The sequence below is a fragment of the Ochotona princeps genome, chromosome 2, assembly GCF_030435755.1.
Source record: "Ochotona princeps isolate mOchPri1 chromosome 2, mOchPri1.hap1, whole genome shotgun sequence".
Lineage (NCBI taxonomy): Eukaryota > Metazoa > Chordata > Mammalia > Lagomorpha > Ochotonidae > Ochotona > Ochotona princeps.
Genome location: NC_080833.1, coordinates 65,518,476 through 65,543,525, shown reverse-complemented (window position 1 = coordinate 65,543,525; position 25,050 = coordinate 65,518,476). Strand labels below are relative to the sequence as shown.

General features: G+C 36.5%; 1 protein-coding gene across 1 annotated transcript in view; it reads right to left on the bottom strand.

The window, feature by feature from the left end:
- Positions 1–405: 405 nt before the first annotated feature.
- The window catches only part of PTGFR (prostaglandin F receptor), a 38,769-nt gene continuing 14,124 nt past the window's right edge, over positions 406–25,050 (bottom strand). Inside the window, exon 3 of the mRNA XM_058660878.1 lies at positions 406–761. Within this exon, the coding sequence (XP_058516861.1) occupies positions 459–761 (303 nt within the window). The 3' untranslated portion in view covers positions 406–458. The remainder of the gene's footprint in view (positions 762–25,050) is intronic.

The window sequence follows — 25,050 nt, the reverse complement described above, 5'->3', positions numbered from 1 at the left end:
CAAAATGACCATTTCACTGCACAAGTAGCATTAAGAGGTTCTTTGGCCGGCAGGCAAGGTATATGAATTAGACTTTAGCATAACAGATTTACTCACTTCAAAAATACAGATAAGCTTAAAACTATTATCCATTTAACTCCCACAGCCTTAATTCACTCCATCTACCTCCAGTTGACAAGAACAAGTGAAAATGTTCAATTGTTCAATTAACTGAACAAAATCAGAAAACTGAATCTGACAAAAGTACTTCCACTCTGTGTGCTGAGGCTGGAATTTTCCAATTAGGATATATATATATAGAATATTATATATATATATATAATTATATATATATTACTAAGTATATAATATATATACTATATGTAATATATATTGTTAAGTATATATATAATTTATATACTTATATATTTAACAGAAATATTGCCAAAACCTTTCTTTTGTTCTAGCCCTACACTGTATTACTGACCTATCAAACTAGGAGTTGGCTGATTCATTTTCTCTACAACTGGCGACTCAGAAATAGCAGCAACCTTTAAGGAATTTTTAATGGAACTAAGTTCCCAAATATGCAAGCTGATGACATGCACCCCACAACAATGCCTGGCAAGCTTATAGAGATTCTTAAGGACAGCCTTCCGTAGAAGAATATACACCCAAGGATCAAAGATTTGATTCCATGTCGCCATTCGAAGAGCAAAGAGTATCGTCTCACAGGTCTCTTGAGAATTATCTCCATTTATTCCTATGTTGGCCATTGTTACCTGGAAAATACACAGAACAAGGAAATCAATTGAGACAGACATTTTTCAATCCTTTAGGTTTTATTTTTTGTTTGTCTTTTGTTTTTTAACTCAACTACCTATATACATGATATCTATGTCCCTTAAACAAAGTACTGTTATTTCACTGACAGAAACAAATCAATAATAGTGGGAGCATTAATCTGACATCAGGTTCACTTCAGAACTTCACAAATTATAACATCCATAGTAAGTAAAAGGTGCATGAACAGAACGACCCAAAGAAGAACAATCATTGACATTCTCATACTTTGGGAATATTAATTTCAAGGCACATATTCATGTATTTCAGTGGAAAATAAAGTAGGATGAAGAAGCCATTAAAAAGTTAATTTACAAGTAAATTTAATACATCTGGTGTTAATTTGCACACAGTATATATTATTGTTCTAGAACATCAGTTTTAGAATTTTCTGCTCAACTACAGTGATATCAGTGCCTTCAATTTCATACACCTTCTTTTACCTTTCTCAGAATAGCCTTGTCAAAAATGTCCCCAATGGTATGCAATGAAATTCTATAAATGCTGTGAGGATACTTTGTGACTTAATCATAAGAATCCATATTTTGATAGCATGTGTCCATTTCCTGACCACTCATGAGTCTAAAGATCATTTTGTATGATTAGTTCCACAAACAGGCCCAGTTAAATGCTAAAAATCACTGAGCCTAGTTCTGACTTGCACAGAGAGTGGTAGTACAGACAAATAAGTGGACTTTTAAGGTATTTTAAATATAAAAATAAGAAGAGTGAACCTTTAGTCTACAGGTTAAGAAAGACACTGTATTCTTTATCAGAGTGCTTGAGTTCAACACACATCCTTGGCTTTTAATTCCAGGTTCTTACTAATATACACACTGGGAGGAAGCACTAATGACTTGGTCAAATGACTGGGTTCCTTCCACCCACTTGAAAGACCTGGATTGGGTTCCTGGCTCCTGGCTTCGACCTGACCCAGACGCAGCTGTTGCAAGAATGAACCAATAGACACAAGCCACAAGTCCTCCTCTGTGTCCCGGTTCGTTCAGTCTCTCTCTTTCTCTCATCCTGCCATGAATTTTTAAAAACAAAAGTAAATAGCAAATTAACAAAACACGAAACTAAGTAATACTTAGACCACTGTGCCACCAGAATTTTATTCCTTGAGGCTATTTCTAGAGATACAACATTTAATTATCAGAGAAATATCAAGCTGTGCACCACCGAAGTCTGTATTTTGAGTCTCAATTCAAAAAGTTTTAATGCAATAATATGTACTAATGAAGGATTCCAAGTTATTTGTTGAAACTTTAACAAGAAAAAGATTTTGAAATCCATGCAGATCCCTTGGGAATGAGGTTTTTAAGGGTTCCCTTAAATTTCATTCCCTGGGGAAATAATGCATCAAATACACACCTAAATGTTGTTGACTAAATAAAAACAAAATAAAAAAATCAAACTATTTTGCACAATACTACCTGTATCAGATACAGATTCTCGTATTATTGCCTTCCGAATTTTACAACATGACTGAAATAAAATGCATCTGCGGATTCAGTTCCGTATTGAAGAAAGCAAGGCTAAGAACTGTTTGACTTTTAGATTAAGATATTTTAACTTTTATTATTTTTCATTACTAATTATTTACTGATTAATTGTGTTGTGTCAGCAATGTGCTAACAGTGAATAAAGCAGACTGTGTATGCCTTGTGGAACTTAGCAGTTCTTTCTCTTTCAAGGACTAATGAATAAATAGCTCCTTTGCCTCACGATTACTAAATATATGTATTTCCTATTATTGATCATGTTATTTTGAGAAATCCCATGCCAGACAAGACACTAAAAATGCAAATGACAACATAGCATGACACAGAACAGCTAGCCTTTGGAGATACACAAATTCAGTGCCTGACTTGGATTAGATAAAGTGACACAGCAATTAGGTCCTTATTTGGGATGCCCGCCCTCCCTCCCATATATAAGCGTCTGCTTTGAGTTGAAGCTCCTTTGCTTCACATCCAGCTGCCTGCCAATGCACACACTGGGAAGTCAGCAGATAGTACTGAGTACTTGGTTTCTTGTCACTCATGATGCCAGAGACCCAGCTGGTGTTCTGCCTCCCCGCTTCAGCCTAGTTCACCTTCAGTTGTGGGCATTTGAGGAAAGAACCAGCAGTTAGAGGAGCTCACTCCCTTTCAAACAAATAAAATACATACATAAATTTCAAAATATACAACAATGGATTTGATGTTAATGCCATGCACATCTGATTCTCCTCTCACCCTTGGAAATATTAGTTTGGTCACCTGCTGTGAAAAGATACTGAGTCCTGAGTTTGGAAACTCGGAACCAGGTCCTCCTCCAGAACGACAGGCAAGTGCCTTGCCAATCATAATTACTCTCTCCATCTTTTAACCACCAGCAGCAGCCTTGAAGAAAAACCGCAGCATGGCCTGCTTTGGAACAAGCACTATTTAACCACCAATAAAAAGGCTGGAAATTTCTGTACAAAAATATCACTAGCATATGACTGATTACAAGTGCTTTATAGTATATTATTAATAATCCAGAACAACCTAAGTATTTAATAAAAAAGAAAATATGGTAATCCCACATGAAGAAAAATGCACAGGTATCCATGTTCATAATTCAGTACTAGCTTTTAAAAAACTGAGTCACTCAATTGTAATGATTCTCTAGTTAATTTTTTAGAGAGCAGAAAAATGAGAAGTGTCTAATAATGTCTTCACTGGCTAGCTCTAACAGTCACTCTACAGAGAATTTTGGTTTTATTTTTGGTTTCTGTCTAACTTATTACTTTTCTAGAGGGATCATGAATTTATTTTGTAAGTTGTACATTTCCCCAAAGTATTTGTTGAAGTATATTATTTTACTAATAGTTAAAAGTCATAGGGATTACTTATGCATGCCTACACGTATGTCAGTGAGACAGAACTAAAGATGTCAAAAAATTGCCTGGAAAACGTGGGCTGTGATAAAACTGGCAGGAGATGTGTGGAAGATGATGTCAGAATTAGGAATGTCTGGGCAGACAAACCCAGTCTGACTCAGACAAACTTACTGCTAGACACTAGTGACAGTCATCACAAGCCTTGAGAGAATTCTGCACTGATCGACCCACCCAAACACACATTCAAAACAGCTGTGTGATTCTCATCACACAGCTTTTCATTTGGGTTCTGAGAACGACCCAGAACATGGAATTCAAAGACTATACACTGTTTTCTAAACTATTTTCCCTCCTTCTTGACACACTTCAGCGATTCATCTTTGTTAATAACCAGCAGTCTAAGAAACAGATAAGACTAAATGTTTGATATTTCATGGGAAAAACACCAACTAACCTTATGTTTCTAAGACAATCAACATTAAGAGACATACAACTAGATCAAGAAGCGTATTGGAAGGAAAATTTATGTTCAATGCCAAGTTGCGAAAAGCTGAAGATACAGATTATATAATAAAAAAAAACAGCCATTCATTTGGGCCATAACTGTTAAAGTAAACAAAATTACTAATCTGCCAGGCTACTTTATTCAAAAATAACAAATCTACCTTTGCTAAAGTTTTGTTTTGGAAGGTATACTCCATAATCCTGCTCCCATGTCTACATTTCCATTGGCCAGAATCAGGACTCCAACTTCAAAGGCTACTTAAAATCAAAAGCAATGGTAAAAGTCAAGAATTATGCTTCTGATACTCTGAATATTCACAAGAAAAAAATTAATACAGCAGTGAGTAGTTTTTGGGTATCTACTGTGTCTAAGCATTATATTAGCTGTTAATAATGCAAAGATGAACATTTACAGAAATATAACATAATAGTTTTCTTATTTACATTTTTATTTTAATTTTTGACTTTCTTGAAATTAAATATTTTGATGCTATTGATTCTCCCAAGTATCAAAGCACTTAAAATGCAGTAGGGCAATCAACATTTGCTGGAACAAGCTGAATGAATGAAGTCCCCATGAGGAGAGACCAAAACAAAGCGAACAGCTACATTATTGCATATTACCTAATAAAGAGCAATTAAAGGCACTGCAGACACACCAATTCACGGCCCATCATCTCAGCTACCCTAAGGATGCACAAGTATTCTAAGTTTTGTGGTACATGCAAAGCTTAGTCTTTCATACCTGTCTTTTAGATTCATGATGATTCTGCCATAGTTTACTTGATTTTTTCCCCATGGTTCTACTGTAGTTTACTCAATTTTCCCCCCTGTACTATTTTTTCAAAACAATTTAAATGAATAATAAACAAAGCACTTTACAGTGAAATATCCATCTTTTGTGGCTACCAGGTCACTTTCTAAAACTTCTTTTTAAAGATTTGTTTATTTATTTGAAAAGCATAATTACAGAGACAGGAGTGATACAGAAATCTTCACTCTACTGGTTTATCCTCCAAGTGGCTGCCAAGGCCAGATCTGAGCCAGACCAAAACCTGGTGATTCATCCAGGTTTTTCACACAGGCAATAGTGTCCAAAGCTCTTAGACAATCTGCTGCTGCTTTCCCAAGTGCATTAGCAGGGAGATTCCTGTCCTAACAGCCAGGACAGGAATCATCATGTATGTAATACTGGCATCACAGGCAGTGGCTTTACCTGCTATGCCAAAACAGCTGTCCCCCAATTTCTAGAACTTTACCAATATCTGTTTTCATGTAAATAATATCTATGAAAATCAAACATGGTCTCCATCTAGTCACTGAGTCAGTTATTTTCACACACAATTCCACCCAAAAGTAGAATATTCATTTCCTCCTTTCTGTAAACATTGAGGAATACTAGCTCAGCATCAAATTCTTCAAGGAACAAAGTACAGAAACACAAATCATTGATTTGCAATTTATTTGACCTCTATACCTATATTTTGCTGAGATTATTCTTTAAATTTGGTACTTATATTACCACAGAAGCAGAGTTTTAATAATGGTTCTATAATTACAACCCAGCCTCACTTTATAATAAAAAGCTTCACCTGAAAGCTTGCCAAGGAACTATTCTAAGAGGTCTTCATGGTCAGGGAATTTAATCTGTGCATTAAGTTGGATTCTTAGTGAACAAAGAATTTCTTAAATGTCACAGCCATATTGTGTAATATAAAAGATTCACCTGAAAGTTTTCCAAGGAACTATTCCATGAGATCTCTAAGGTTGGAGAGTTTAATCTATCCATTAATTGGATACCTAGTGAACATGAATTTTTGAAATGTCACAGCACCTATAAGCATTTGGAAATAAGGCATTTCCTTTTAACTGAATTTTAATGGTAAATTTAGAAAAAGAATATTACATAAAACACTAACTGTAACTCAATTTTGTTATTTTTAGTATTAATATTTTCATGGTGATATCACTCTGCCTTTTTTCTTGAAAATGTTTTGTCTTTGCAACAGTAACATTACTCTAATTCAAGAATAATATGCTATTTAAAACACATTGGACTATAGATATGTCAAATAATAATATCACAATAATTTCTCACTTATTGGATATTCTTTAACATAAAGGTTATTTCATATAGTGAATGATTCAAAGACAGAAACATCACAAGCAGACTTAGTGCTATTTCTTACAGTACATCTCTAAAATAGCTGTGAAATGCTGCCCATTTGCAAAGTATGGATCTTCAAAAAGTCCACAGAAAACATACGCGATGACGAAATTATATATAAATTTCAAAAATTTTTGCCCAAAGTAAACTTCTTGTCTACTGCCTGTATTCAGTGCCCAGCTCCACTGCCCTCTGCTAGTGAGCATCAGGAGCAATGGTAATGACCCCAGGACTGGATTCCTGTCACCCACATGGGAGATATGGATATGGCCCAGCTCACAACTTCATATAGCTCATTGTGCTTTTGGAAAGTTGAGACAACAGGCTCTCCAAACTCATAGGAAAAAATAATTCCTTTTTTTTTTCTGTGAGCCTTTTGAAGTTCTCATATACATTAGTACTGTAAAATACAAGCATGTATAAAGATTAATTTTTGTTTTGCTTGATTTGTTGATAGAGGTTAATGACCCGATTGCTAGCACAGTCTTGCTCTGTCAAAGTTTTGGAAAAAATGAGAAGTCAGGACACACCATAGAGATAGAATACTCTTTGTAACAAGATAATATAAATTCACAAAACTTTATATGCATCTCAGTCTCACAGCAGCTAAAGAAATCATGTGTAAAATGAGCAGTGGGAAATATTTTACCTAAATGCATCTACAGGGGAGCTGAGAAACCAGAAAACTCATGCTAGCACTTTGTACATTTTAACTCATTCATCAACACAAAACTACCAGGAGTAGCTGTCACTTTTTTGTGATATTCCCATAAGAAAACCAAATAGCAGAGATGTTACCCATGTTCACACTCCTGAAAAGTGACAGAAGCAAAACTTAAACTCAAATATAACTGACTTCAAAGTCTCTAAAGTTTTACTATGCCATTCCCAGTAATAAGAACATAATAGCCAGCATTGTATGAGTATATATTATACTCCAGACATTGTTTTAATACTTCATACTTTATTTAACCTTGAAAATTTTGAGGGAAGTAATATTATCCCTGTTTTAAGATGCAGAGGCTGAAGCTTTTCTATTAGTACATGTGGGGAGCGGGGTGCTAAAGCCACTCATGGGATTGGTAGGGGCTGTTGCAAGATGGCGGCTGGCCCAGGGCCAGGAGGCAGAGTTGGTCTTGCCAGCAGGTAAACAGGAAGTCACAGGGATAGGCTAATGCCCTTGCTGTGATTACTGGCCTATCACGTAGTGCCAATTGGACCCACGGGGAGAAGTGATGGGTGGAGAACGATATAAAAGTAGCCGGTAAATGCTAGGCGGGTTGGACTGGGACAACGAAGGACAGATGAACGACAGACGGACGACAGACGAACTGGGACGACGGACGGAGAAAGACGGGATGAGGGAGAAGGAGGACAGGTGGGAGGAGGGGTGCCGGAGAGGAGAAGCGGAGGAAAGCTTAGACCAAAGGGGACAGGAGCAGCAGAGATAAGGATTTAAACACAGCCGCTTTTGGCAGTGAAGGGTCCGGTTGCAGTTCCAGCTTTTCCCGGACCCACAAGAGCGTGCCTCGTCGTTTTAGTGTCGCTGCTTCTGGGCAGCGGTGACAAGTACACTCTACTAGCATTTTTTCTTAAAGTCAGAAACATATGTTAATAAATATTTTGGCCCAAAGTTCTTGCACAAATTATTATTACAACACATGAAATCTTGTGAATCCAGTGCCACATAACAGATGTCCTTAAGAAGAATGGCATCAAAAAGAGTAAGAGAAGAGCTAACTACACTGAAATGGAAAGACAAATTTTAAATGTACTAACAGATTAGAATGATAAAATAAGAAAACACTCAGAATCTCCTTGTTTTTTTGCTCCATGATGAACAGCATGATTTTCATTCTAGTAGTCTCTTTCCTCTTGGCCAACCTTACGCATTCATCTAAATGTTGTTCATATTTCATCATTTTTGTTCTGGAAATAATGAAATCAAAATTACTAGGAAAAATTTTACGCATTAGAAGCATAAAGCATGAGTATAGCATGAATAAGAAAGTATGTAAGCTTGCATAGTCTATCTTATTACAAAAAGAATTCGGGTCATTTTACTTTTATTTACAATTGTAACAGTATTGTAAATCCTTGCTACACTGATCTAAAATAAATCCACAATTATAAAAATACTGGTTTTACCTTTTTTATGAGTGCAATGATAGATGAATAACACATTTTCACCTTCATCAAGAAATGTGAGAGCCAATAATGTTCAACTACTCCAATTCTGATACTTTACCATTCTTCAAATGAACCTGGGAAAACATCAGAAAAACCTGAATGCTTCAGTCCCTGACACCCCTGTAGAAAACCTGAAAAAGCTCTTGGCTCCTGGTTTCTGGTAGGCTTAACTTTGATCATTGTGGCTACCTGGAGAGTGAAGCAGCAGGTGGAAGGTCCACAATGCCATGGTTACCCCATCCAACACATACGATTTGTTCGTATGCCACTTTGTTATACGGCACTTACTTTCCACCAACTCAGAAGTGAATGCTTTGAGACTGGTATGTCTCTGTGTATGACAAGTTAAGTCTCTGTGTATGACACTGGCATCTCCTATTCTAATGCTTCCCATTCAGCTCCTTCCTGACATGCCTGAGGAAACATCTAAAGATGGCCCAAGTGCTTGGGCTGCCACCACACATGTGAGAGACCTGGACTTCAGCCATCAGTCTAGCCCAACCCTGGCTGTGTGGCCACATGGGAAGTGAACCAGCAGAAGGAAGATCTTTCTCTTTCACTGTATTCCTCTCTCCTTCCCTGCCACTCCCTTCCTCTCTTTCTCTTTCTCTGTGTCCTCTGCCTTTCAAGCATGTAAGTCTTATTTAAAACAAAAAAAAGGAGGAGAAGAAAAAATATTGCATAGTGTAATTAACCAATCCACTGCAACAACAGAAAGACTGCTTTGCTGAAAACTTTATTCTATATGCCATGCTCAGTACTTGGTATACAACTGACATTCAGTAAACACCAAGTTAAGAATAAATGTATGGATGGAAAGAAATGGTAAGGTACATAGAAGTCCACGAATTTTAATTATTTTGACACTATTGTGGGCACATAGTAGGTATCTAATTGTTAATTAGCTTTTAACATTTACTGTAATGCACAAAACTATCCCAACATGCTTCAATGGCCTCAAACTTACTATAAATAAGTGAATAAGCAATATTCATCAATTTTCTGATAGTGCTATCTTCAACAGGCAGTAGAAAAATATTTAGTGGATTGCAAGGGTCTAGGGGCATCTTTTATTCTCATTTGCACAGAAAGCTTGAATATTAAAGTGTTAAACTTGAGCTTTGCCAAGTTCAGCACAAACATGTAGTGCTTCAGCTCTCACAAGATTCAGGGGATGTAATTACAGTGGTATTTTTACATCTCATTAATCATTACTGTACTAGAACTTAGAAAACCTGCCATTTACTGGTATATTTGCATAATAACACTTAAAGTTAGAATAAATGTTTGTGTTTGTTTAATTTATGGTCATCAATTAAGAAAGGTCATCAATCGCTATCTAAAACTCAAACAATTTTACTGAAATATGAAAATGCACTACCTTTATGCCATTCTTCTAAAAGAAGATTCTCCCAACTTTTAAATCACAAAATTTACAACTTATACATGAAAACACAAATTTAGAAAACTTTATTCAATTATTAGGCTGATGTTCTCTCTGGAGAAAAGTACTAAGAGACATTTTTATTTAAGAAGGCCTTCATTAAGCCTTTTCACAAGTTCATAGTTGGGTTGTATCTGCTGCAACTGTGGCTAGAGTCTGCAGCTCATGGTAAAGTCTGGATAGTCCAAAAGTATTGACACTTGTTCTTCAAGTTATCCTTTCTTCACAACCACCTCTGCAGCTCAAACTTCCATTAATGACCAATATGAGTTTTGAATTAAACTATTTTTCCATTTACACCTGCTGCTCCAAGGTACAGACTAATTGGAACTCATTCTCCAAGAACAGTTAGATAATGTAAAAAACCCTTTTTAAAAGTGAATGGATTTCTGAGGCAAATGGGAAGGAAATGTGTAAATTATGTGAGTCAGATTGCTTATGATCTACATCAAAGAATTGTAAAACCTAATATACTTTCAATATCCTATGTTACTCCTTAATGGGTCAGGAGAGCAAAGAAATCTTCCACCTTCTTAGAATGTGTGAGGAAGACATTAAGTACAACCTATCAAGAACATAACAGGTAACTTATAGATAACAGACTCGAATCAGCATCAGACATAAGCAAAACTATGAAGACATACAGGGGGAATCAAGAGCGATCCTGAAAACCATTAACAGGAGGTCATATACACAGAGCAGGGAGGACCCCAGAGTGGAGCAGGAGGACAGGAGGAGGCTTGTGTCCCAACCCTGGAGACTCCCGGATCCTCACCAAGAACTATCAGTACGGGTACCAATGGCTATATCCCACCTGCCAAGGAGACCACTGGGACTTGGACTGCCCTCATAGGGGAAGAACTCTGAGGTCATTCACTCCATTTCAGATCTCCCACATGGGATAGAAGATGCCCAGATCCTTCCTCACAGGATCTAATGTCAAGAACAACAGCAGGGAGCCCTGAGCGGTCCTCAGGAACAGAACAGTAAACTTCCTTCCGGACTCGGAGGGAAGCTTTCTCTGGTTTTTACGTAGTTCCAACTTTGGATCTCCACCTTCTCCTGCAACGACCATCAGGGTTACTCTGGTGCCCCCCACCCCCACAAAAAAATTAAAATTAGATTACACAGGCAGAGACGAATAAGGAAAGCTTAGAACCAGACAGAAAACGGTCAGCTTCAGCTCACATATACCTTACTAAGTAGTACACAAAGATTAGTTACTCCTCACTAAGGTATTGAAGATTTCCCTGCACAGCCCTGCTAAAAACTGCTTTGCACCTCAATTGTTAACATATGCCTAGTTAGAGTTAAAAGCCGGTTGGGAGTATCCTAAAATCCGGCAAGTTCAGTATAAGGTGTATAGCAGCCGGATGTGTATAAACTAAAATTGAAATGTCAATGAAGTAGTCACAGGATGTGGTTAAGAATTCGCATTTTCTGGAGAGTGTTGGCTGGGATAGAGACAGACACGACTAAGCAAGGCTACAACACCTGTGCGCTGCATGTGGACAAGATCAGGGCCACAGCATCAGCTGGCAGAAGCTGGCACTGGGGACTAATTCTGTCGAGTCAAATCACAGGACCACCTAAAGAGTGCATAAACCGGGACAGAGAGACCTGGGAGGGAAAAAGTGGGTTCCCCCTTCTTGGGTCACTGTTCCCGTGGGAGGGCATGAAAACTAGGACGGGGGCTGGGATGGCTAGACAGAGGCACTCAACAACATCTGTGAGGGCTGGATGGTTGAGTCGATTAGATAGAACTAAGCTTTAATACCCATTGACAAGTACCAGAGCCAAATGGGATGGGGGACAGACTGGTCTTCTGCTACACAAATTGGCAAACCAGGGTAGGGGGCAGGCTTGGTGGGGGTTATTGTGGGTCGCCCCGACTAGGCTGCAGCTCCCACTGGCTGATGTAAGGGCCGAACCAGACTGGACTGCAACACCCATTGGTTCCAGTGCAACTCGGGACTGAAAACAGAACCAACACAGCAATTGCAACCACCAGCTGATCAGGGTGATGGACTGTGCCGGGCCCTGTGCTTGCTAGAACATACAAGAATCTGGTCTGGGAATACCTCAAAGTATCTTTGGAGATCTCCCCACTTGAACTGCTGGACTCAGAATTCTAACCAAGAAAAGACAGAAGACAGAATAGGACAATCATTCATCTCAGCTACATGTTGGCAGCGAAATATGGGACAAATGGAGACTTCATGATGGACCATATCAATCAGTGGACCACCTCATCGAGCGAAACTGGCAGTGACTCATAACTGGAGAACTATTAACTCCACTTGAGCACATATCTCAGAGCATGCCCCACATATGGGACTTGGGGTGGGCGGGAAACCGGGTGGGGCTTCTCCCTCAATACCCCCTTTTACCTCAGATACATGATGGAAACAATATGGACATAATAGCATTGCCCACCTCCCTATCCCCCTGAACCTTTTTTTTTTTTTTTTTCCTTCTCTTTCTTGATTTTCCTTCAACTATAGTTAACTATGTAAAGATTGTCAACAACAATACAATAAAATGGATTATATATTAAAAAAAAAAAAAAAAAAAGAATTCGCATTTTCTTAAATATTGGTCACTCAATATCATTGTCAATTAACTCCATAATGTTGTAAATTGTTGTTGATGTTATGCTGTGGCTTTTCATTGGATGGGATGATATTCTGCCAGCTCTACTTTCAGACCAGAGATGATCTCCCCAAGAAACTGTTGAATTTATCTGGACAATAAGATGCTGGACTCTATGCGTGGTACATGCTTGCAATGAAGGAACCATGACTGGATTCGAACTGTACTACTACAACAATGTGGAGGAATCCAGCATGGGAGGAGGGTATGGCGAGGGGTTTGGGGAATCCCAGAGTGTACGAAACGGTGTCATAAAATGAAATTAATAAATAAAACCTAAAAAAAAAAGTGAATGGATTTCCGAGGCTAATAAATTATTTCTCTCTCTGTCTCTCTCTCTCTCTCTCTATATATATATATATATATATATATACACACATATATATGTACACGCACACACACATTCATACACATGCATGTATATCTTTATACATAAACATATATATATATCAAAACATAAATTGTTTCAAAACTACCAATTCTATGCCAGTTAAATAAGAATAGTTTAAGAAAATCCATTGGGTGTTTGTCTCAGAGTTGTTCATAAAATGGAAAAATAAAAATAACCTCCATAATAATTATAAACTTATTGAAATAGATTATACTATACAAAAACATTGAAGTAGTTTGCAACTATTAAAATGCTACAAATGCTTATAGGCGAGAGAAAATATCTACATATTTGCAGCATAATTAAAAGAATTTAAAAAGATTATAAAATGGTATTATTTAAATTTTATTCATATAATAATTACTAAAATAGCTAAATATTATTCACAATTATTACAATTTTTTTGCAATAGGTACCATTAAGGTTGTATTTTAATGACAAACAAAAAATAATTCTTTCATGCTGCGAAGTTTGTAGGAATCAGTTATACAGCAGCAGAAAACTAATATGGCACCATGAGGAACTTGAAACTAAGAAAGAACAAACTTTCTATATCAGAAATCTACAGTCATTACGAAAAATGGAGAAACTTTTGCAGATATGAAAAATTAAAATCAGACAATTTCCCACTCTTATTCCTCCATTTTATACAGTGCTTTAGTCTTTTTCAATGCTAAAATGAAAAGTGTATGAGAATCATAACAAGACAGTAACTTTAGTTACTTAAAAATTAATAAAATGATTAAAGTCAACAAAATAACAACTTGCTGAATGCATAACCTGCTTAGAAAAATAGAAATCACTATTCTATACCAGCAAGCCAACTTTAGAATACATTGACATTCAAATACTATACCAATTACAAATTACTCAGAAATTTACTTAATCAACAGATAAGACTTTAAAAAGGGACTTGAATTTTATTTACGTATTTTTGAATTTTTGTAACAAATATATTACTTTCTAATAATATACTGTATCAATGATGATATTTAAAATAATTGAATATCACATCAATCAATTAGAATGGCACAGGTAAGCAACAAGAACTTAACAAAAACCTAGCACTTTACTGTGGCTAAGTGGTTATTATATTGCTTGCTTTGGTATTACTGGAAATCAGGACAAAACTTAGACTTCCACTTTCTCATGAGGATTTTCGCTCATTGAATTATTTTTTTTTTAAGATTTTTTTTATTATTATTGGAAAGCCGGATATACAGAGGGGAGGAGAGACAGAGAGGAAGATCTTCCATCCGATGTTTCACTCCCCAAGTGAGCCTCGACGGGCCGGAGCGCGCCGATCCGATGCTGGGAACCAGGAACCTCCTCCGGGTCTCCCACGGGGGTGCAGGGTCCCAAAGCTTTGGTCCATCCTCGACTGTTTTCCCAGGCCACAAGCAGGGAGCTGGATGGGAAGTGGAGCTGCCGGGATAAGAACCGGCGCCCATATGGGATCCCGGGGCATTGAAGGCGAGGACTTTAGCCGCTAGGCCACGCCGCCGGGCCCTGAATTATTTTTTTCTGTAGTCAGATAAAAAGGAATTAGCACACTTTAAGTTGCAAGTTAATGTTTTTAAAATATTTCAAAAGTAAAACACAGCTAACATAAAACAGATAAAAAAGCTTGTCTATGCAACTGGAGACTGGTGAAAACCTCATTGAAAGCAATCTTGATGTATTTCAAATTATACTAATTAAAAGAGTATTGTATTGTCATAAAACACACAAAAAAGCAATGGGGTGGGGGGCTGTATTGTGGCATAGCACACCAAGTTACCTCCTGCAACCCATAGGGGTACAGGTTAGAGGCCTGACTGTTCCATTTCCAAATCAAAGCAAGAGATTTACCCAAGGACTTGAGTGCCTGACACCTATGTGAAGCACCTGGATGAGGTCCCTCGCCTCAACCTGGCCCAGCCTCAGCCACTGCAGCCATTTGGAGCATGAACCAGTGGAAGAGCTCTCTCTCTCCCTACCCCACCCCCTAATCCTCTTCCTCCTCCTCTTCTCTTCACTCTGTATGTAACTGGCCTTTCAATAAAATGTAGAGATTCTATACTTTTGTTTCTCTGACAAAGCAGTTGAAAGAATACACTGGACAAAGAACATTCTCTTTACTAAGGAAATTGGATGCCTACATGCAGAAGAATTGTACCTCAACACCTATTTCTCATCATATACAAAAATTAACTAAAAATGGATTAAAAGTATCAATAATAAACACAAAACCTCAAGATGAAAACACAGGGGATGTGCTTCAAGACTTCGGAATGAGCAAATCCCAAGAGCAAATTAAGACAAATGGCATTTCCTCAAACAAAGAATTTTCTGCAAAGAAAACTGTAAAAGAGCGAAGGTTTAAAAAAAAATGGGAGAAAATATTTGCAAACTATCTGTCTTTAAAGGGGTTAGTAATCAGAAGACATAAGGAACTCGAGGTTCTTATACCATGGCTCAATAGGCTAATACTTCACCTTCTAGTGTGGGCATCCCATATGGGCACCAGTTCGTGTCCTGACTGTTCCACTTACTATCCAGCTCTCTGCTTATGAACTTGGAAAGCACTGGAGGATGTCTCAACTTCTTGGTCCCTGCACCCATTTGGGAGACCCTAAGGAAGCACCTGGCCCCTGACCTCAGACTGACTCACCCAAGCTATTGTGGCCATTTAGAGATTGGACCTGTAGATTTAAGGCCTCTATGTCATTCCTACTCCCTGCAAGCCTGCCTTTCAAATAAAAATTAAAAATTAAAAAAATCTTTAAATATAATTAAGAAACCAAAGCAAGTCAATAGAAAAAAATACAATTAGAAATTGGGCAACAAATCAGACATTTCATAGAAAGACATAAAAATAGTCTACTGGCACATGGAAAGCAAAAATAGTGAACATCTCTAATCATTCAGAAAGTACAAAACAAAACCACAATGATATTCACCTCACTTCAGTTAGATAGGCCTATTATCAAAAGGACAAAAAAGGGGTTGAGCCAATGCTGTGGTACAATAGGTTAAGCTAACACTTGCAGCACCTGCATTCTATGTGGAAGCACCAAGCCAGTCTAAGCTACTCTACTTTTGATACAGTTCCTGGTTAAGTAAGCAGCAAAGCATGGCCCAAGTGTTTGGGCCTGTCACACACATGGAAGACTAGCATGGAGTTGCAGGCTCATGATTACAGCCTGCTCCAGTCCTAGCTATCGAAGTCTTTTGGAGGGTGAAACAAAAGATAGAGCTCTCTTTCTCTCTCTGTCTCTCCTTCTATGTGTAATGCTGCTTTACTCTTTTTAAAGAGACAAGAGATAATAATTGTTGATACAGAGATAGAGAAAAGGAAACCTTTGCCTACCAGTGCTGGGAATTCACATTACCACAGCCACTGTGGAAAACAGTATGGAGGTTCCATACAACTACCACTAGTAGTAGCAATCCCACTGCTGGTGTGCTCCCAAAGAAAATGAATTCCATCTGCCAAAGAGTGGTCAGCACTCCACGTTTATTGCCACACTATTCACAACAGCCAAAAAATGGAAACAACCTAGTCCTAATCAACTGATACATAAATAAAGTGTGGTACATATACACATGGGACTATTATTCACCCATAAAAGCATTTGAAATCCTATTACTTGCAACAACATGGATGCAGCTGGAGGTCATTATGTGAGTGAACTAAAGCAGACGTAGAAGAAAATGTATCACATGACCTCAACTATAAACAGAATCTAAAACTTTTGACCTTAGGATTTTAATGTGCAATAGTGGTTACCACAGACTAGGGAAAGTAGGGCCAAGGAATTGAAGGCCAAAGGTTGATTAGTGAGTGCTAAATTGTAGTCAAATAAGAGAAAGGAAATCTGGGTTTTCATTGCATAGTAGAAAGAGTACAGATAACATTAAAATATGTGGATTTTTTAAAATTGGAAGAAAGAATTTTGTTTTCACTGCAAAGAAGTGATAATGTTTGATGAGATAGATGCATTTATCCTGATTCAAATATCATCTTATATATACACGTGTAGTAAGTCACATCATATCCCATATCCATGTACAATTTTTATGTACCTGTTAAAAATAAAACATAAGAAAGGAAAATACAAAATAAAATATTGAAAGGAGCAAGCACCACAGGTAGCATAGAGGAACGAAAACCTTGCCTGTATAGTTTAAGAACGGAAAATTTTAAAAAGCCATCTTGCATGGCTATCCCACACCTAGAAGACTGACCATCCTGTGTTGTCTGTGGGACAAGCAAAAAGAGAAGTAAAGATAATAAAAACTCTAACAAAGTTTACCTGCATAGTATGTCAGTTTATTATTTAAAGAAAAAAAGCTTATGGATAGGCATTGCAATGTGCAGGTCATCCCAGGTGCCTGCATCCCATCTTGGAATGCCTAGGTTTGAATCCCAGCTACGTTTCATATTCCAGCAGCCTAAAAGGAATCCTGGGAGGCAACAAGTAATAACTCTAGCACTTGAGTATCTGCCACCCACATGGGAGATTCAGATTGAATTCCTGGGCTGGCTTTAACCACGCCCCAGCCTTGTTGGCTGTTGAGGATATTTAGAGACTGACACTAAAACATAATATCATTCTTTCTGTCTCTCTCTCTCTCTCTTTCTCACTTTATCTTCTTTCAAGTGAATAAAAAGTAAATTAAAAACTTTTTAAAGCAGCTTAAAATGTCAGATGATTTTCACTTCATGAACACTGATCAAGTAGACACTGGAGATGCGTTTTGTGGTCATAATCAGTCTCAAACTGAAAGAAAATCATCACCAACGGTGACCAACAATCCACTCAAACCACTAAAATGAGATCTTAAATAATCCTAAAGCTGTGTCTGAAAATGACCATTGAGGGCTCTGTTGATGTCCTTACTAGCTTGTCAGCAAAGGCTCAGGAAATTTCTTTCTTGCACTACTTGTAAACCTAGAGCTCCAAAGCCACTATCCCCTTTCCAGTATATAAATTCTCTGTTGTTTTTTTCCATCCAACTACCAAGTTTCGTGGTATGTGCAATACTCAAAACCCAAAACCTTCCTCTGTAGTTATATGGAAGATATTGTATCCATCAGAGGTTTTGCAAATCATACCACAGAATTGGCCTCATTTAGAAGAACATAACTTTTCCCAGAAATAAGCAAGAGATGGTGTAATGCAAGTAACCAACAAATAATGAGGCTTTTCACTCAGGTAAATTTTCAACATAAATAAGACGGGCTGAACAAACTTTCAGATTTCCCCAGCTGTGTAACCAGTGTGAAATGAAAACTCTAAAATCCCTTTAATGCTGAACTTCAAAAGCCACAAATCCTAAAAGGCAATCATGTCTAGTTGGTATCCTAGAGAAGAACTGACCTTATTAAACATGTTTATATTAAAAAACACATTGTGAAAAGAAAGGAGGTAGGACAAGTCTAAAACTGATTATAAACTCATGGAGAAGAAACAAGTGTGAGAAAAGGATGTGGTAACTTAAGCAAAGAAATCAGGGGAAAAAATAAATGTATAACTCAATAGTTAAATCCAAGTACAGTTGCATTGCTAGAAAGGAATGACTGCTCCACTAAATTCAAATACTTCCAGAGACCGCAATGAACCAGAACTCAGGGGCTGTGCTCAAGAGCCCTTGGTTGCTCCACATAGGATGAGCAGAGATGGGTTTCTCAGCAAGGGTGTTCATCTAAAACCCATGGGCACTTGCTCACAAGTTTTGTTGTTGTTGTTGTTGTTGTTGTTATTTGTAATAGATCTGGTGTTCTTCATACTTCTCAAATAAACCACTAATGCTTTTCAGGTTTGGATGCAAACTTAGTTATGTTTATATATCCATGCAGCCCATGTGTCACGTCGGTGGTTTATTATAGCTGCTTTTTAAAATTCCTACTGAGTTTTAATAAAGGACAAAATTGTGATGAGAATAATAATACTTAAACTATACCTTTCATTAGATGCTTACCAGACATCAGGTGAAAATGCATCATTTGATGTAATCTACACTGTAGTCACTTTATTACACATATCTTCCAGAAGTTAAAGCTGGAAGCTCACAGATGTCCTTAATAATTTGCCAAAGACCACATGACCAGCATTTTTAAACTCAAGTGCTAAGAAATTTCTGGATACAGTAGGATATAGGAACCTAATTAGAAACACAGGTTCCAGAACAGAAGGGTTTCAACATGATCAGTGTTGTGAACACACCAGTGATGATGAGGTTCATTGACACAGCCAATGGAAATCAAGGTGTCTTTCCATATAGTAGGTGAATGATAAATAACTGGTAGATAAATGAACAGCTATAAAGGAATCCTGTTCACTGGGGAATGGATGATGGCACTTCCTTGCTTGTTCCAGAATCTTGACAACAGTGATGTACCTTGACTGAGAAAGCACAACTACTTCTCAAGTCAACATCTGCCTAGGCTACTTAAAGCTCAGCCATTTATCTTTTTTTTTCCTGGAAATAATCACTCAAATTTTAAAATAGGCCTTACAGAAAAATACTACAAAACAAAAAACAGGTCCTGTACATATTTTACACAGCTCAAATGATAGGAATTATGGTATTAAAATCAATAGTTAAAAATGTGGGTTTTTTATTCCAAAAATGCCTAAACTTCAAATAAATGGTATATCAGATACGGTATACACATACACACACACTACTTAGAATAAAAGAAAAATGAAGCTAGGTAACTACATTGTCTTAACTAAATAAATGTCCACTAAAATCTCCACTGTTACAACAGCAGAGAAGTTACGTTGTGATGGGATGTCAGGGTCAACAAGCGGAGATTAGCCTGTTGAGAACAGCAATGGCCCCAATCCTCCACTTTCAATCCTAAAATAGTCTCACTATGCTGAGTTGTTGCACCTATAACGTCTTGTGCATCTGCTTGTGTTCCTATTATTTATCCCCTCCTCAAATTATCCCAAAACCTTGTCACTACCTAGAGCAGTAGCTTGCACATGCAAAGCACTGACACAAATAAACCTTGATGTTACTAGTGGTGGCATTAAGTGCTTTTTTTTTAAAGTGAATTCTTGCTAAGGTCGTATCCTAGGCTGTGAAAAAAAAAATAAGAAACAAGAACTGTGGTATCCTCTGACTGCCAATATGCGTGGGCATAATAATAGGTAGTAGTATTCCTGTAACAAAGTCATCAAATTCTGTAAGACACTGAGGATAATAAATAGGTTATTGGATGAGAGATGAACACATTCGCAAGATTCAAGTCTGCTTTGTTATCAGATTCCAGCAACTGGCTGCTCATTGAACTCTCTGGTCTCCATCAAAGTCTAACTGCCCTCCTCCCTGTTCCATCCCCCACAACCCAACCCAACCCAGCAGGCACTGGCCTCTGTCCTGGGAATGGCATCTTAACCTTTCAAGGACAGAAGGGCAACATCACTACTCCATGGCTAAACAGAAAAATCTCTACAAAATCTAAATTATTTTTCATGCTCTGCTAATTAATGAAGCTGTTTTATTCTATGTTTTATTTTTTAGATTGAAATGTTCCAATTTACTCAGATGAATTAGGACCTAAGTAGGTCAAAGACAAAGCAGGAAAGCAACTATGGGTTTCATCAATGCCCTGGAAAGAAGAGAACCAGAATTTATTCTTTGAAAAAAAATGTGGCCCTTTTAAATTTATTCAAAGACTACTTTCATTTGAGCCTATAATCAGCACAACAGAATACAAAAATAATTCTCCTTTCAATTATACTTCTCTTTTTTCACATATTAGTCAATCTAATATCTCTGTGTTGCCTTCCTGTCAATCTTTCTCATAACCTCAACCTAGCTCTGACGATACCATCATTTTAAGTGAAATTTCACATATATTAACCACTCGCCTTGGATAAGTGTTCATGATGCCAAATACAGGGAAGTGTTTTTGTTAGTAACCTTTTTATAAACCTTCTAAATCTGCACACACATAAACATTTTCCATGTCTGAGGAAATATATGAGAAAATGTAATAACACCCAAAAAGCACTACAAACCCAATCTGACATATATTAACAGCTGCACAGAGGCAATTACAGTTTATATTTTGAAACTCTTTGATCCTTTTCTTATAAAGTGATATTTAAAAGATAAAACTCTATGTGATAATTGTGGGGTGCTGTTTTTTTCACTAATTTCACTTCCGATAGAAGGAATCTAAAGGAAGAACTTCACTTTCCTTGAAAGTTTTGAAGCAATGTACCAAGCACCACATGAAATAGAGTCAATACACAGGATTTGACAACAAAAAGAATTCTCTGATTAATTGAGATAATAAAACAAATAGCATAAACTCTGAGTGAAGACAGAATTAGATCTACATTTTATCCACAGTAGGGAGATATTAAAAGAACTAGAATAATAGTACAGCTTTCTTTGAGAATAATACAAACATAAATAAAGAAAAAAAAGAAGACTTTCAGAATTTTAATCGCCTATTTAAAAGAGTATCAGAACTGAATCAGTAAGTCAGTATACTATACTATAGCAACATAAAATTCTTTTTAGCCACCAATGACACATACATTTAACTATACTTCATTTAAGCCATGCAATTTTGGAATTTTATTTATAAAACATTGGATTTTCTTTAAGCAATTGTGGAAAGAAAAAAATGTCTAGTAACTGGAATCCATATGTAAGTATTCCAATTATAACTGCAAAAGATGTGGTGAACTGCAACTCACTGTTCCTGTGAACCTGAAAGCACAGTAATCCCCATGTCCTTCTTCAAGCTGGGTGGCACAGCCTGTCACCCAGTAGGGAACACAAAACCAAGTGTTTTCCCTCCACCCACCACAAAGAAGGCTTCTGACTGCTGCTCACAGATCTCAGAAACTTCCAGAAATCAGAAAAACCAGGGATAATTCCAACAGAGAGACCATCATCCTTGATTCTAAAACATTTCAGGAATGCATTGACCTACAGGGGTTAGGTGGTACCAGACAATTGTCAGCATTTCTGAGGTTTTTTACTTTGTCCATTATAATCAATGAATTTAACTGGTTTAGTCATTGTAATTAACGAGATGCTGGCCTCTTTATGCTATTCAGCAGGTAAATCGGGTCTGGATGAGTTGTATTGATTGGAATTTGTTTTAGACAACCAAGTAAAACAAACCAAGATGTCTAAAAAAAAGTTGTGCATCTTAATGGGCATTATGATAATTATTACATTTTAATGTCAATGTTTATTCAGGAAGAACCTGAATATAGATAAACAAGTTATCCATTCATCTTTATAGCCAACTTCAAATGGTTTGTTAAATCAACCAGGTGGAAACCCACACAATCCAAAACTAAGCAAGCAGACATCCATATCATAGAGCAGCCTGCCAAGAAATTTAGAGATACTCTTAAAAGACAGATCTCTGTTTGCTGTTTCTTTCTTTCTAGCAGCAGAACATCTTTATATTTAACGTACATGTATATTTATTCATTATATTAGCAGGAGGGGAAATGGACAAAGGAAGAGGGGATGAATCCCTATACCTACAAAACTGTATTATGGAAAGCATCAAAAAATTTTCAAAAGATTTTTAAAACCTTGAGTTTTGTTGGTTAAATATATGTTTAACAGAGAGAGAAAGAGAGAGAGAATTAAGAGTTTGCCCTAGCTGTCTTAAGAATGTCAATGGAGAAAAGACTAACCACAGTCCTCTAGTAACTTAAAAACTACTAAAGTTTATAAAGACCATCAAAGTGATTAAAAAGTATGGCTTTTAACAATTATTTGGCACACAGTACATGAGAAAACTTTGAAATTAACAGTTACAACATATGTAGAAGCATAGAAAGATTAATATATCAAAAATGAATTCTCTGTTCACAACAGATTGATCTGACAGTAGACATATTAGTCTATTTTACATTAAAATTTGGAAATAAACATTTATACTAAGAAATGAGAAACAAGAACTCACTCACACAGTTCTTTCCTTCATATGCAATTCTAGCTTTTCCCAAACCATGAATTTCTGATTTCAGCAAATCCAGAGGATATACTGGGTTATAGAAATATTCTTGGAAGATTTTCCTAAGCCATTTGTCTTGAGCCGTCCCAAACAAAACGAGAGTTTAACAGTACAGAAAGTGCAAATGAATCAATAAGCAGAAAACAATAAAACTGTCCAAAGCCCTATATTGAAATGATGTCAAATCATCACAAAAGAGCTAACATGCAACTTAGTTGAACTATTCAGATGCATAATAAAAAATTTCCTGCTTTTTTGAAATTGATATAATTCTAGTATTAAAAATGGGAGACTAGTTACTAAGTTTTTAAAACTGTATATATGAAGTACATGAAATCTTTTCCATTTACATAAAATAAATAAATAGCTCTAAAAGAAAAAAGAAAGTAAAACCAAGATATGATAGGACAATATAAACTTTTAAACACAAAAATATATTTCAAATAAAATACATGAATGACTAAGAGACACATAAAAAGATACTTAATATCAAGAATACTTTTTAAAAACAAGTCAAGCTACGTGTTACCATTTGATATCCTTTGAAGCAGTTTAAAAAGCTGAAACAAGAATGTGTTGCTGAAAATGTAATTAAACTTTAACAAATTTCCTTAGGAATGCAAAATAGTGCAACCACTGTGAAAAAACGTTGACAATTCCTCAAAAAATGTTGAACAACTGTGTGACCCATCACTTCCATTCATGACTATGTATTCAAAAGAGTTGAGAACAGGTACTCAAACAAAAACATGTTCATGAATATTCATAGTAGCATTATCACAGGACCCCCAATGCCAAACAACACAAATGACCGTACAAATGACTAGTATTCTACCACAAAAGGTAATGATTTATTAACATAGGCAGTAATGTGGACAAACTTTGGACACATTACATTAAGTGAAATGAGACACAAAAGGTCACATTTGTGTAAGCTGTGCAAAATATCCAGAACAATAAAATTCAGAGACATCCAATAGTGGTTGATAAGACAGAGCAGAATTTGGAATTACTGTTTAATGACTATGAGCTTTCCTTTTGAAAAAATAAAAAGAGAAACCCGTATATTTATATAGTTATTCATTTATTATTTGCCATGATACACTCTCATGGTATAGTGGTTCTTCCTTCCGCCTCTCTTTCCTTTCTCCACATTCTCCCTCCCTTTATATTATTCCCTGAATTATCATAGTAGTATAGTACGTTTGACAGTTACAAGATTAACTTTCTGATATTTAAATGTATCATAATGTGGAAGGTATAAGTAAAAGTAGAAAATATAGTATCATACTGTAAGTATATATTTACATGTTTCAAAATGGGAATTCCACTTTTATTCAGGAGTAGAGACACATACTGCAATATAACTTTACTTTCCAGTATGCAGGTCTCCATTATATCAGTGAGGATATATGTGCATACTAGATTGTCCGTATCTATTTATTTTGTAACTTGCCTTAAGACTGTGTTGTATCAAAGAGAACACAGGTTATTTTTCCTTTTGGTACTGGCTTATTTCACTAAACACAATGTGTATGAATTTTCGTTTTATGTGATGAAATTATTTTGTGCAAACAGGTTATAGTTTCATAGCATTGCACATACATTGAACGGTCACTGGATTTTATACTCTAACAGTGAAAGTTACACGATGTGGGCCTGGCGGCGTGGTCTAGTGGCTAAGGTCCTTGCCTTGAACGTGCCAGGATCCCATATGGTCACCGGTTCTAATCCCCACAGCTCCACTTCCTCTCTGTCTCTCCTCTTTGTATATCTGACTTTGTAATAAAAATAAAATAAATCTAAAAAAATATTTTAAAAGTTACATGACGTGACTTTTTCTATAATAACTTTTTCATTGCTTTCCTATATAATTTTATGAAAAATAAAAGAAAGTAATGTTTTATTCATACTAAGAAGAAATTTCAGTATCTTGGAATAAAAGTGGCATAATATATCATAAAGAAACTAAATTTTATTAAAAATATTATTTTGATTATAGAAAACATAAACC